At 45.3% G+C, this 14421-nt stretch overlaps 1 protein-coding gene across 4 annotated transcripts in view; it reads left to right on the top strand.

Annotated features, from left to right (window-relative positions):
• Positions 1–14421, top strand: part of pou2f2b (POU class 2 homeobox 2b) — a 39336-nt gene that overhangs the window by 10978 nt on the left and 13937 nt on the right. For 2 of the 4 annotated variants that reach the window (XM_085801655.1, XM_085801654.1), the window contains exon 1: positions 12745–12897. The exons of the other annotated variants lie outside the window; for them this stretch is intronic. In XM_085801655.1, the coding sequence (XP_085657781.1) occupies positions 12843–12897 (55 nt within the window). In that variant the 5' untranslated portion in view covers positions 12745–12842. Of the gene's footprint in view, positions 1–12744; positions 12898–14421 lie in introns of those variants that run through there. 4 annotated transcript variants of the gene reach the window in all.

The following is a 14421-nucleotide window of genomic DNA, read 5'->3' on the forward strand; positions in this document are numbered from 1 at the left end:
TTGTTGTGCACGTGGAGGTGTGTGTGTGAGAGAGTGAGCTGTGCAGTGGGTGATATATATTCAGGCAGCTCATGCATTATGGAGAGTGCAGGTGAGAGCGTCTAAATGTGAACTGCTGGTATGTGGAGGGTTCAGGGCCAATCTCACCAAAGCCTTTTGTATTAGCATAGTATCTCCATTTCAAATCGGCCTGTCAAAAGCCAGCAGCATGTTTTATTCAGCAACAGATATTGATCACATATTATGCATACATACCAAATCTATATTGCATACCAAATCTGAGCCTTTGATCTGTATATCATTCTGCTTTGCAAATATGCTGCATGCAGAATGTAGGTGTTTGTTATGTGCATAAACTCCGCAACACTGTGGTGATGCAAAATATATTTATATTTTTGTTTTTTTTGTTTTTTTTGTAGTTATTTGTTGTGGTGGCGCTGCTATGCAGTCGTTTTGATCAGGCGTTGAAGTTGGGAGCTCAGAAAGACTTTGTTTATTGGTCGAAAGGAGAAGAGAGAGGCCGTCAAAGTGCATCCATTCAGCTGCTCTGTGTGTGTGTGTGAGAGTGCGGACTTTGCTCCGTCTGCCGGGATGAGGAGATTTTGCCGAGGTCAGAAATGGCACGTCGGTTCTTTCCTGTGGGCGTGGGCATGTGTGTTCGTTACTCCGACACCTCAAAAGACCAAAGTGGGTGTTGCGTGCGAACTTCAATTTCTCCAATCCACTTACCAAGCTTCTAGCTTCTTGGTCGAAATGACCTCCAAGAACCCATATACATTAACAGCCAACATTTCACTATACCAGACTTCTCTTTGTCCATCAACATGTTTTTCCATCAATATTTCTCCATGTGTTAAACCGGAGACCCGAGGCCATCTCTGCCTCTCTATCATGTGCTGGTTTTTACCATCAGGCTGCATCGGCGCTGCACTAAATCTCCCTTCTCTAAATGACTGGAGTGGATGAGAGGTCAGAGTATATGGGGGAGGAGGACAATGCAGGCTTTAGCTGTGATGGAGCTTGCTTTTTCACCCTTTATGAGCAGAGGTGGCCCATTTGCTGAATGGGATATGAGAGAAAGTAAATGCTGGTTTGTTAGGGAATGAACCACATGACTCCTCACCGAGGTTGAATTCACTGTGTCATTAGCTGCCTATGTTCTACCTCTTGATTTTTTTTTCTTGACCCCCCCCCCTTCTCCCTCTCTCTCTCTCTCTCTCTCTCAATACTCTGTTCCCTTAGCGACCGTTTCCAAGGTGCCCATTCCCAAGGGCTGGAGGAGGGGTCCAGTGATGTCATGCATGCATAACTTTACACCTGTAATTCATGTCCTGCCCTCTTTTCCTCGCGTGTCTTTCTCAAAAATATAATTTTCTCTCTTTTTTTCCTTATACTTGTCTTTTCTTGCATCAACCCCCCCTCCACCCCCCCACCCGCCCTCCTCTCTTTTTGTTCCATACTCTGTGGCCTTATTACACACCTGAAACTGATTTTCCACCCTCTTCTCGCCAAAATGAAATTCACTTGTAATTTAGGAATTGCTTTGGTTAGCTCCAGGTTTAAACTTGTAGTAATGTCAGTGTTGTATTTCAACAGTATGAAACAGTGACGCTTCTCTTTTCAGTAGCTGTTAAGAGACAGACAGTTGAGCAGCCCTCTGTCCACAGTGTACATGACTCTCTACATCTGCTCCATGTTTAAAAGGTCATTTGTCAAACCTGACATTTTCTGCCCTTACCAAAGGTTTCCTCAATATCCAGCCCAGCTCCCCCATTCAGAGTTTATGTTTTTTCATCTATTTGTTTGCTTTTGTATAAACCTGTTCTGACAATACGTTCCTCTTCGGTGTCAAAACACATCAAGAGAGTAGGAGGCTGAATTCTATCATCTTGTAATGTTCAATAAACTAAGGAATGACAGATGCGGTCCCCTGCGTTGGTGTGTGTGTGTGTGTGTGTGTGTGTGTGTGTGTGTGTGTGTGTGTGTGTGTGTGTGTGTTTGCCTGTATGTGTGTGTGTGTGTGTGTGTTGTTTGGTGTGGGTCTTGGTTGCCTGGGAAATAGGGCCAAGGATTTCAAGAAATGTAAGTTGCAACTATAAGTGTAGTGAGTGGGTACTTGCACACTCCCTCAGTGGGGTCTGATTAGGGATTAATGCGTGTGCATGAGTGTGTGTCTGTGTCTGTGTCTGTGTCTGTGTGTGTCTGTGTCTGTGTACACCAGCGGGATGTTTTTACTCAACACACATTGTCACTCTCCTGTTTCCTCCTGTGTGCCTTTTGTTCCAGCCCTATTCCACCATTTTGGTTTTTTATCCTGGACAAAAAGAGGCCCCACAGCAAGGCCCCCTACCTGAGCACTGCCTCCCTTCTGATATTTCTCTGAGCTCCCCCTCCAAAACACTCAGATATATTCTGTCTTCTTGACCTCTTTTTCTCTTAAATTGCAATTCATATTTGCTTTATTGGTGTGGAAATATTTGAATATCACCAAAGAATTTCCCTAAGGTTTAGAGTGCAAATATACTAACGGGAAAATCTTACACAAATAGATTGATAGAACACTATACAACAAAATACTACATGTAAACAATTAAAGAACAGCAAAGGAATCATTCAGAGTAAATATGAATATAGAAAATAGAAAATAAGAACTATTATTTTTTTTCACTGTATCTCTAAGGCAGTGATATCCTCATCGTATTTTTCTTCTTCCATGGCACACCATCTCTTTTTCCAAAATTTGACAGTGACACCAGGTAACTGTCTCTCTAAGGCCTCAGGAAGCGCACAGGACCATCATGTGATTTGGGTGTAGGCACCACAGTTGCTGCCGTTGTCACCCCAAAAAAGACTTTTTATTCCCAACTGGACACACATACAAAAACACATCATCCATGTGCACAGGTAACCAATAGGAAATCAGGAGCCAGAGGAAGTGTCTGATGTGCATGTGAAACTCTGAAGTCTGAGGAAACTTAAAAAAAAAAATGTTTGCACAATGCGATCACATACATCTGAATAAAACACTTTATTCGGTTCTTTTGAATAGTCGGTGCTCTTTACCTTTTGTTGTTGGCAGAGCCAACAGTCCATTTTCTCTGGGTTGCCAGGTTTTGTCTGCATCCTCCACCCTCAGCGGTCGGGCTGTGGTCAGTCAGTGTGTGTTTAGTTAATGTCTTTTTTAGTCTCTCTCTCTGTTTAGCTGTGTGCTGTGTTGATGGGAGGGCACTGGTGGGCTTGTTGAATGAACTCTGTGGTTGTGCTGACAAATCAATGATAAAGAGTAATGACATCAGCAATGTAATGTATCTCCTTGTGCTTTCATTGACTCTTCCTGTCTCCCCCCCACCCCCCCAACTCCCCCCTTAGCGTTAATGCCACCTTGGGTCTTTGACTTTGCTTTACACCATAAACAATGTTTGTCATTACATGTATCTTTTATCTCTGTCGTTTGTTTCTCTCTATTGGTCTGTCTATCCTCTAACTCTCTCTCTCTCTCTCTCTCTCTCTCTTTCCCTCTCTCTCCCCCTCACTCTCTCTCTCACTCCCTCTCTCTCTCTCTCTCTCTATTGATCCAGTCATAGTTTTCTCAGTCTTCACAGTACTGGGCCGCTCTAATCAATACAGATAATTGTCTGCTCTCTCTCGATGCCAAACATAGTCTCCCCTTCTCCCCTCTCCCTCCCTCTCTCCCTTTTTATCAATGAACCCCGGTCTTCCCTCACCCCTCCTCACCCGCCCCGCCCTCCCCACCCCTCCAGACGGGGATTCCCCCTCCCCTAATGACGGGAGATAACCTGCTTTCTTTACCGATTTTTTCCCACCCGCCCTCCCCCCCTACACACATCCCTGCCTCGCCCGCTGCCTCCCTTTCCTCCCTCGTTCATCGATTACCGTGAGAGTCGGGGCCCGGCCCGCCCGCCCTACAGATGTAAACACACACAACGCTGCTGTTGTGGTTTAGTTGTTCTTCGACCGCCGCTTACGTGAGGGCCTTTTGGTTAATCAGCGGATCCAGTGGTTTTTGCCTCCTTACGGCGGCTTTCTGCAGTGACTCGGACAAATGATGGTCAGGGGGATGATGTTATACATACACCATCCTGCCTGTGGCCTGTCACTGGCAAAATATCAGCCATCACTGTCTAATGTGACATCAGGGCAGACATCCTTGACTAGTAGAGGGTCCGAATCTATAACCCACAAGTAAAATTACACTGATATCGCGGAGAGTTAAGTCATTTAACAAAGCAGCATAAGTCAACTTAGTTTTATTCATGTAGTCTAAAATATATTCAACATTCAACAGTATCTGTCCTCAGACACTAAATTCAGGTGAATAAACCTCAAAAAGAAAAATAGAGGGACCACAGGAAGAGCAGCACAGGAGGAATCTCTCCTGTGCAAGAGTTGTATATCCTGAGCAAACAAAAGTAGCCGTATTAGAATAACAAATGGAGAAAGAGTGTGACAATATTCGGTAAATAAAGTATCTATGTAAATATGAAGAGTAATAAGTGAGAGAGTTTTAAGGAAAATGTAAAAGAGCTGAGACCAGAGTGAACAAGCGAGTATAGAAGCCAGTGCTGCATTCATATTCTGTCTCTACATATGAAATCCTGTGTGTTTAATAATGCATTCACCCAACCAGCCAACAAGGCAGGTTGTAGGCCTGCAGGTTATTGTAAGTTATGTGTGTGTATGTGTGCGCGTGTGTTTGTGCACATGTATGCCAGTGTGTGTGTGTGTGTGTGTGTGTGTGTGTGTGTATTTTTCTGTGAATCAGACGTGTAACATCCAGCGCTACTCTCTGATGTATACTCTATCACTGAACTCAATCTGGAGCTCCACATAAACCACACAAGCAATATCAGTGACAATATATATACAGTATATGTATCCAATGTTTACACAAATATCTCATATCCACTCACATCTGCTGCGACTGATAGCTGAGGCAATGGCGTGTTTCTCTTTGGTCTTTTCCACAAGAGGAGGAAGTGAGATGGAGTTGGAAAAGGCAGAAACAGTTTCAATCATGATGTGGGTCAAAATAAAATGATCTGCTGTAATATGGGAAAACAGAAGATAGCGAGAGCAAAGCATTTGTATTTGAATTGTAAGAGTGTTCTGAGTTTTATGAATATGTTTGCGCATCGGTAAGTTATCTGTGCGATTGCATGTGGATGTGTGTGTGTGTGTGTGTGGGTGTGTGTGTGTGGAGGGGGTCATGTTTGTTTATGTGCAGCGCAGTGTGTGCGCATGCATGTGTACTTCTGAGACAAACAGAGAGAGTCTGGAGGCAAGGCTCAGGTTTACACGTGTGTGATCAGACTAAGCAGGGCTTAAAAGGGCCAGCAGTGGGATGGGGAAGAGAAAAGATGGGTGGAGGGAGGGTTGTATTGTCCTGGAGGAGGTTTGAAGGGGGAGGGCCGCGGTCGGACTGGAGACAGCAGGGATCCTCCTCGCCCCCTGGGAGTTGAACCTACAACCCCCTAACCTTCCTTCAGCCCTCTGGTCATGGACTTGAACCCTCTAACCCCCTGATGGACAATCTGTTCTTCTCCCCAGCCCCACTGCAGTGCTGTGCATGCCATTAACAGATAAATAGGCTGTCTGTGTGTGCTTGTGCGTGCGTGCGTACGTGCCTGTGTGTGCACACATGGACACTTACATGTGTGAGTCAAGTGTTTGGTCAGTTGGCTTCAGCTTTGACACTGGGTCTCGCCCTCCTTTTAAAAAAAAAAAAAACCTTGTCAAATAGAGGGAGAAAAGAAGTCTGAAGTGGTGGTGATTTGTAATTTTAACTCCCTGGTTTTTGACTGCATGCATCTCGGCTTTGTGAGCCTGTACAAGAGTTGATTATTATTTTATTTCGCTCTAACAGAAGAGTTAGAGTTAGATGACGTGTGACCCACATGGGATCCATTCTGTGTGTCATGGATCCCAGCTCTCCTTGTGTCCCTCTAACAAGGACATGCATGCATGCTCGGACCCAGCTCATTCTTCACCTGTCAAGAAAATCATTCTCACCTCAGGAAAAAAAAATGGAGATACAGTAGGGACGAGGACAGGAGAGGGGACAGTCAGCGAGAAAGAAGAGGAGATGGAAAGATGAGGAAGGAATGAAGAGGACGGGGCCTGATTTATTCCTCATGGCCATTTTTTCCCCCTTTATTTCTCTATTTCTTCCCTTGTTTGTGTTTGTGTGCTCTGCTTATCAGATCCCAGCTCCATTCAGCGCTTCAGTCAGGGGAAGAAGCCAGACGCCACCGTCTCCCTTTCATTCAATCTCTCTGTCTCTCTTTCTCTTCTTGCTTTCCCGAGCTCTCCCTCTCCTAACCTTTGAGAATAAGAGCCTTGAATTTGAATTTCAGAGCGAGCTCGCGAGCAAGAGGAGGGTTTGTGGGGTGGAGGAGGAGGAGGAGGAGGAGGAGGGGGGAGGAGGAGAGGAGGGGGATGGTTGTTGGAGCCACAGTCGTTGAGAAAGGGCCTGCTCAGCGCGTACTCCGGCCTCCCCCCTTAGAGGGGCCCCGATCGATACAAACTCGGAGCAATAAAGCTTTCCCCCTGTCATCTCTGCAGAATACAAAGCAGAATAGAGAGAGGGAGAGAGAAAGAGAGGGAGAGAGAAAGAGAGGGAGAGAGAGAGAGGTGAAAAGCTGTTCCGCTAGCCAGACCAATTTCCTAACCCCCCCTCCTCCTCCTCGTTCGCTTCACCACCACCTCCCCAACACACCATCACCACCACCTCTATCACCCCTTTTTCTTACCTCCTTCTTTTTATCTATCGCTCTTTCACCTCTTTCCCCAAATGCACAATACATCCCCCTGACTGTATCACTGAGCAGCTATCTCTCCATAATAAATACGGCATGAATAAAGTATACAATAGATCCCCTCTTTCTCCAACTATCTCAGAGAGAAAGGTTGAAAAGAAGGAGGGAGGAAAAGTGGCAAAAATTGGGTGGTGGTGGTGGTGGGGCGAGTAAACCAACCAGGGAGTAGGAAGGATGGAAAACAGGAAGGAAAATTTGTTATACCTGGGGATAAAGTGTGTTGAGTGTGTGCATGGATTGGGTGTGGGGGGGGGAGTAGGGAAAAGAGAATCCTGCACCCAAAGAAAGATGGATGTAGCGATACAGGTAGAGGGGAGGCGGAGGAATATTGATGAGGAGGATGGGGGGTAGAGGAAGAGGCAAAATGTGTGGGGATGGGAGTGAGAGAGAGAGAGAAAGAGAGGTGAGAGGGTCAAAGAGAAATCGCTTGAATTGAGAGCCAATTACTGTAATTGTAATCTGGATTCAAAGCATAAAGACACAGCAGTGACAGGCTCACACATACACACACACACACACACATACACTGTCTTTTGTCTGTTTTGTGCATGCATGTGTGTGTGTGTGTGTGTGTGTGCATCTCTACATCTCTACATGCTGTGTTGATTGTTCTGTGAAACTGCAGATGCACATGCATTTTGTGTGTGTGTGTCTGTCTCCATTCTTCTCCACTGAATGGCAGTGCAGGAGTCAGCCTGCCAATCAACTATTGTACTCTTGTCAATTTAATAATATTTCTGAGCGCTGACCTCCGCAGCGCTGCTCTGTGTGTTCATGTGTGTGTGCGCACATGTCTGTTTTTGTCTGTGAGCTTTGCTTTGAGTGTGTTCCTATATATTTCTCTGTCTCTCCCTCCTTCACCTCAGTCTAACCCCCACCCTCTCCTCCCTCCCTCCCTCTCTATCTCCCTCCCCCGGTCCCTGTCTCTCATTCTCTCCTTTATTAGAAGAAGATAGTGCGAATCCTTCATCTCTCCTCCTCTAATTCTCTCCGTTATTGTCCCTTCGTTCAGCCCTCTGTCTCTCTGCACTCCTTCACTTGTGTCCTCTTTCCTTTTTTCGCCATGATCTATATTGCTCGCTTTCTTTTTCCTTTTTTTTTTTTTTTGTTTCTAAACCTACGCCCTGGTCTCCTTCCTGTCCTTTCCTGTTACGCTTCAGCTTTCTCTCATTCTTTCTTTCACTTTATCACCTCACATCCCTTACCTCTCCTGCCGTCGTCTTTTCTCCCCTGGACCTCATCTCTCCATCACCTTATCTCAACTTCCTCACTTTCACCCATTCTCCCTCTCTATCTGTCTCTTTTCCTCCCTACCCGCCCGATGCCCCCTCTTTCCAGGCCGGCTCTTCCCGTCTCATTTTCAACATCGTCCCTTTTTGCTTTTTCATCATCATAGGCTCATTTTGTCAACTCCATGTCCCCCTCTCATTCCTCACCCTCCCTCCTTCCATCCTTCCTTCCTTCCTCATCCCTCTCTCCCTCCCTCCACCCTGTCCGTTCCCTGGGGAGGTCAGTAATAATGGTAGTGATGGAGTGAGAGAGGGAGGTGCGATTATTGTCTTGTCGGGAGTCAGAGGAATCGATCGGCCCAGAAATATGAGGCGCGAGAAAGAGCCGCTGTGTCAGATACAATAACCACCCTCTCCCGGGGGCTTACACACATACATACACACACACACATTTAGACTCTCTCACACACACACACACACACACACACACACAATATACAGACACATACTCGTATTCGACAAGAAGATACACATTTATTTGGTTCGACGCAAGTGCAGACACTGACACATACTCACACTCGTACCATCTCTCTTTTTCATTAACGCAATGCACACACATCCCTCCTCTTCTGTGGTGAAGCAGCCCAATCATCTACATGCTTTGATCTGAGATAAAGCATAGAAGTAGATCTGTTCTGATCATTCTTCATGCACAGATAAAGGGCAAGGCGAGGAAAATCGCTCACACACCTTTCACTCACGTAGCTATAAACAGACATAAACACACACATACATGCGCACGCCGCACACACGCTCACACTGAGACCTTTCACTGCTGTTGCCTGGCAACGTGGCCGAGTGTCCAATCCGAGCGGAGAAGAGTGGCCAGTGATGTCACAGCTGCTGCTGACCAGCAGGTCTGAGAGAGAAAGAGAGAGACAGAGGAGGAGAGGAGAAAGTTTGCATTGGAGAAAGAAAAGGGGGAAGGTCGTAAAAAAAAAAGAGAGAGAGAGAGAGAGGGATGATGATGAGAGGGTTTGGAGGAAAAGAGGCACAGCAGGTGAAGAGGAGGTGAAGGTGAAAGAGGCGGAAAGAGCACAAAAAGAAGATGGTTGCTGCACCTGTAACTTGTTTGTATTATAATAGGCAGAATAGAAAGACTCATTCAACACCACAGTCAGTGTAAGTGAACAGTTTGGTCTAAAGCGTCCTCGGCGCTCCTTGAGCCGGCAATGAAGGCCACTGGTCCCTCCCAGTAGACCCTTCACTCCTGTGCCAAGAGCCAAAGGAGCAGAAGATGGGTGAGAGGAGCAAAGAAAAAGATTTGAGCTTCAACCTTGGTAGCGCCGTGGGAGAGAGCGGTGTCTGTCTAGACAAGCTCAGCTCCCTATGGGCTGCCAAGATGATATAGAAAGGAGAGGAATGGTGTGAGAGAAGGGTGGAGGGGCCAGAGGAAAAGGAGCGATTGAGAGGTATTAGGACAGGAGTGGAATAGGTGTTGTAAAGGTGTAGGCGGCGTGTATGTATGTGTATGTGTGTGTGAGATGGCGCAGGTCCCATGGTAGCCAACAGTGTGAGTGTGTTTTAGCCCCTGCTGCTTCTCATACAAAACCTCAACCTCTGTAGTCTCCACACTGCTAGACCTACTGTTTATAATCCTGCTACTCCTCATGGGGCTACACCTGCACTCACACACACACACACACACACACACATATACACACTAGACTGGATTATAAATCTCTCACCTTGCAGAATAGAGTCTTGCTGTTGGACCGTGCATAGGCCTTGGTGGGTCCATCACTGAGCCGTGCTCTGTCCCCTCTATAAGAAGAGGAATATGATGGATTATATGAATTAGAGCCAGTGTGTGCTCCGGGCCTGAGGCAGCATTAGATATAGTAGGGCCGAGCTGCAGAGGGTTACTGAGCAGGTTTGGAGACCTCCGAATTGTCCCTGCAATGACCCATTATGCACACATTCCCTGTCCCTCCATCTTTCTCTCCCCGTCCTCACCCCCAGCTAACATCCATTCTCCGGTCGTCTTATTCTTGTCTCTCTATCACTAACCTTCATTCCCATCATTCTCTCCCTTCCTTTTTTTTCTTCACTAGTCCTCTTTTTCTCTCTTAGTAACCCCCAATCCTCCCTCCCTGCCTCTCCCTCTCTCTCTCTGACAGTGGAGTGATTGATGGCGCTCTAGAGGCCTCTGCCTCCCCCCATCCTTCTCCCTGGGGTCCCACTATCTGATTGTGTATGTGTGTGTGTATATATATATGTGTGTGTGTGTGTGTGTGTGTTTATTATCTTACAAACATAACTTCCAGCAGTGGCTAAAATACTCTAAATTAACATTGCTCATATTCCCTAATAGAAATAATAAAATAATAGCCAATTATTAATATTCATTTATTGATTTTTGTTTTTTCAAGTTCACCATTCCACTGTTCATATGTAGTATACGTTTTGATTCGTCAACCTCAACAGAAATTGTTTGGTGTCAGGCCCAGTGTCATTTAAGTGGCAGGGCTGGAGTGTTGCTAGGTCTGGTCTCCATGGTAACCAAGGCTCAGACCTCCTTGGGGCAGGAAGGCCCCCCATGGCCATGAACTGTACAGTGCACACACATAACCAGAGCCCCACTTAGTTTCACCAGCCCACTATCAGAGCTTCTCAAACGGACCTACAACGATACACACTCGCACACAAAGACACACACGTTGGTAGTTATGTGGGTAGATGAGGGTTTGAACAAAGGTCACGGCCAAAGCCAGGCTGCCCAGACGACCCCTGACCCAGAGAAACGCCCCCTCTCCAACGTGCAGTCTGTCACCGTCCTTGGACAGGCCTGGCCAGTTGGTCCCCTCCGACACACATCCACATCCACACACACTCTCTCACTCTTCACTGATTTCTTACAGGTAAAAACGATCATCATGTACTGATGAAGGCCAAAACATTATCACATAAATGAAAAGGCAACACTGGCACAGACCGGAGTTATTTGTTTGCAACAAAAGAAGCAACGGGAAAGCAACAGCAACGACAGCCGTAATGTTCCTTTTCATTTTCGATTCATCTTTCAGTTATTTTCTCAACGATTTAATTTGTAGTTTGTCGTAAAAAATACCCAGAAATTGTGAAAAACAAGCATATGAATTTCCTAAATCCAAGAAAGCATCCTCAAATCTTATTAGGACAAAGACAAATATCGGCTGAATAATTTCTGCTTGATTGACAAACCAATTATTCAACAAATTGTGGGAGCTTTAGACCCAAAGCATGTCTGTTTGTAAGCTCTCTTGAAAGACTTCAAGACAGTATTCTCTTCAGGGTAAATATATATTCACACGTCGGTACATTAGTGTTTGTCTGTGTTTTTAAAAAAGATGTCTGTGTAATGGAGAGCACCTCGAGTGCACTGCTGTATGCACTTCTTAGTGAGCGTCTATCCAGCAGTACATGGGGCTGTTGTAAATCACCACATAAAGTATTTATAAGGTTAAACTTGGGAACTCTGCTGCCGTTAGCTTTTGAATTAGTGAACTCGGACCGAGGGAGAAGGGTAGAGAGAGGGAGGGGTGCTCAGCCTCCTCATCCAGGGATGGAGTCGGTCTGCTCCTCAGAATTAGAGAATCAAGAGTGCCACCTTGTGGTCGCCTCGGCCCACAGTCAGAACGGCACATCGACAGGGTGAGATTCAAACATCTAGACAGTATTTCTGCTGAAACGTGCTGTTCTGCTTCCTTGAGATTGCTCGGTGACCTTAGATTTTCACGTATTTAGGAGCCTCTTAGTCTGCTAATCTTAGTGGGCGGCGCTGATAGTGGTTCATATCTAGGTTATCTGATATGTTCCACTTTCGTGCCTCTTCTATCCGTCACGTGTAGAGATTCATGGGATTCCTGTAGGTTTCTGTGGTGTATCACTGTGTGCAGCCCACAGTGTGGGATGGTCAGTGGTACAGTGAGTGTTGTGACATAGATTTTCCCCTGTGCTTAGGGTAGACCAGACCTGTGGCTGGCAAAACAGAGGATGTCTCACATCTTCTCGTGTTGGTGAAGACCTCCCTCGACAGACCACCTAACACCCACTCACGTTCTACCCCATATGCAGAGATATGACCGAGGAAGATACGGTCATGACTCATGGTCGACAGAATAGACAATGTGAACCTGTTAAAATAGCTTAGCGCTGAGGAAAAACTCTCATCAGCTGAGTTTAGCAGATGTTTTCAACAAAGACTGTGTCATAAATCACACAAATGTATCACACACTCTTCGGTCAGAATGTCAAGCCTGCTGTTTTTCTCTTGCGTGTCTCAGTGAGTGAGCGTATGTGTGTGAGTGGCTGTTTCCAGCCGCGCCATCACTTTCCATCGGCACCCGTCATCCCCCTCTTTTTCACCTATCTTCAATCTCCTCGCTCACTCACTCCTCTCCCACTCTCTAACCTCTTGCGTGTCCCCCTTTCTCTTTGTTTTTTTTTTTCTTTCTCTTTTGTGTTGTATTTTCTCCTCTCTGTGCTGAGTTCCGACTCTTTTGGCTTACTTCCTGTTGTGTGTGTGTGCAGGATGTGGGAGGTGGGGCTTGGGGTGTCATGTGTGAGAGAGAAAGAGAGGGAGAGAGCAAGTGATTCTTTCACGCATATGATTTAATACACTCCTCCTTTTTAGGGTAGAGACAGTCAGAGAGAGGGAGAGTGAGAGTTTCTTTTACCTAGCGCTCACACACACACACACACACACACATACACACACTCTCACACAGACGCAGAAATGACCAAGACAGCAGCAATAGCATCAAAGGACTTCTCCAGTATGTGGTTGCCAGGTGAGTGACTGTCTGTGCAGCCTCTCTGTCTCTGTTGGCCTTCATTTACCAAGACCAATTAAGCTTTACGTGAGGGAGAGGGAACTGTGTTTGTCTACGTACGTGTGTGTGTGTGTGTGTGTGTGTGTGTGTGTGTGTGGTGTGTTTGTGTGTATGTGCATGAGTTTGTGAAAGAGAGAGAGAGGGGAAGAGAACTGTGTCTATGTTGTTGATTAATGCCACTGGGTCTAAGAAGCTCAGCTAATTAGAGAACATCAAAGAGCGAGAGGTGGTACGAAGAGAAAGATGGGGATGGATGGAGGGATGATGGATGGATGGGTGGACGCCTGTCGCAGCCAGAGGGAAAGGTCAGACACCTCGGCAGCCCATAGCATGCGTGTGTGTGTGAGTGTGTGTTTATACTGAATGCTAAAAAAGCTCAAGAAGATACGGTGGAAAAAAAAGTTTCTGAAATGTCTTTTGAAACAGACCGGTGAGGATAAATCAGTGTTGCAACTTGCGTGCCTCGCCGGTGTTTTTCTATGTCGTGATTATTTTTCTCTTGTCAGTAAACAATATCTTTCCTTTTTTAGTGACAAGCACTGTGGCACCAATACATTAATGCTCAGTTTACAGATATGGAGCTGATAAAATTCTTCCCGTGCAACTGGTGAAAACTTTCTGCATGTGTGTGTGTGTGTGTTGGAGGTGTGGGTGTTGCTATGATTCTTGCTTTGTAAATTTTTGAATTTAAATTTCACTGTAAAAATTCAAAGTACATTTCAAAGTAGGTACAAAGATATATTTTTTTAAAGAAATGTCTAATATAACTGATATTTTTGGTGCTATCAAATATAATAAGAAAACAAAGCAGAAGCCCCTCATCCTTGTTTTGGTCGTCAGCTCAGGCTGGGAGATGCAGCAGACACAATCTCAGCTGACCGACGACAAGTTGCAGAGAAAAGCACGCAGCACTGTTAGCTGACTCACCAAGTTATCAGAAATCAGTCTTTAAAATGTCAATTAGCTCGTATTTCTCAGTCTTGGCTGTCTTAAATTAATTTCTAAAAGAAAATGACATGTTTCTGTAGTGTTTATCGACAAATGATTCATGGTTTAAAACCAGCAAGTCATTTCTTAACACGATGCTACTGCTGTGACCTTCTCTGAGATCCTCTGACCAGAGTGACACATCCAGATCACAAACTGCAGCAGAGAAGATACACACCACAGGGCATTACTCTGCAATTCAAATGAAGTCTAGCCGTTTAAAGGGTTAATGTAAAAGAAAATTGTCCGAAATATTGTAACAAATAATAATGCTTTCAAAAAAATCGGGCATTTTCAAAAAATAATTTTGAAATTCTGCCGTCAGTTAAAATGAAATGATCAGATAATAAGTTTTGCCAATATATGACTCAAATAAAAGATAATAAATTAGGAAAATTAAAAGGAGGCCTTACAGAGTGGCAATGGCACAATTATCGTAGGCTCATCAGCTCAAAGTGCAACAAGAGAAAAAAAATACGTAACACTGAAAAATTA

Source organism: Trachurus japonicus, chromosome 16 (genome assembly GCF_045865225.1).
Source record: "Trachurus japonicus isolate A0001 chromosome 16, Traja_1.0".
In the NCBI taxonomy this organism is placed as follows: domain Eukaryota; kingdom Metazoa; phylum Chordata; class Actinopteri; order Carangiformes; family Carangidae; genus Trachurus; species Trachurus japonicus.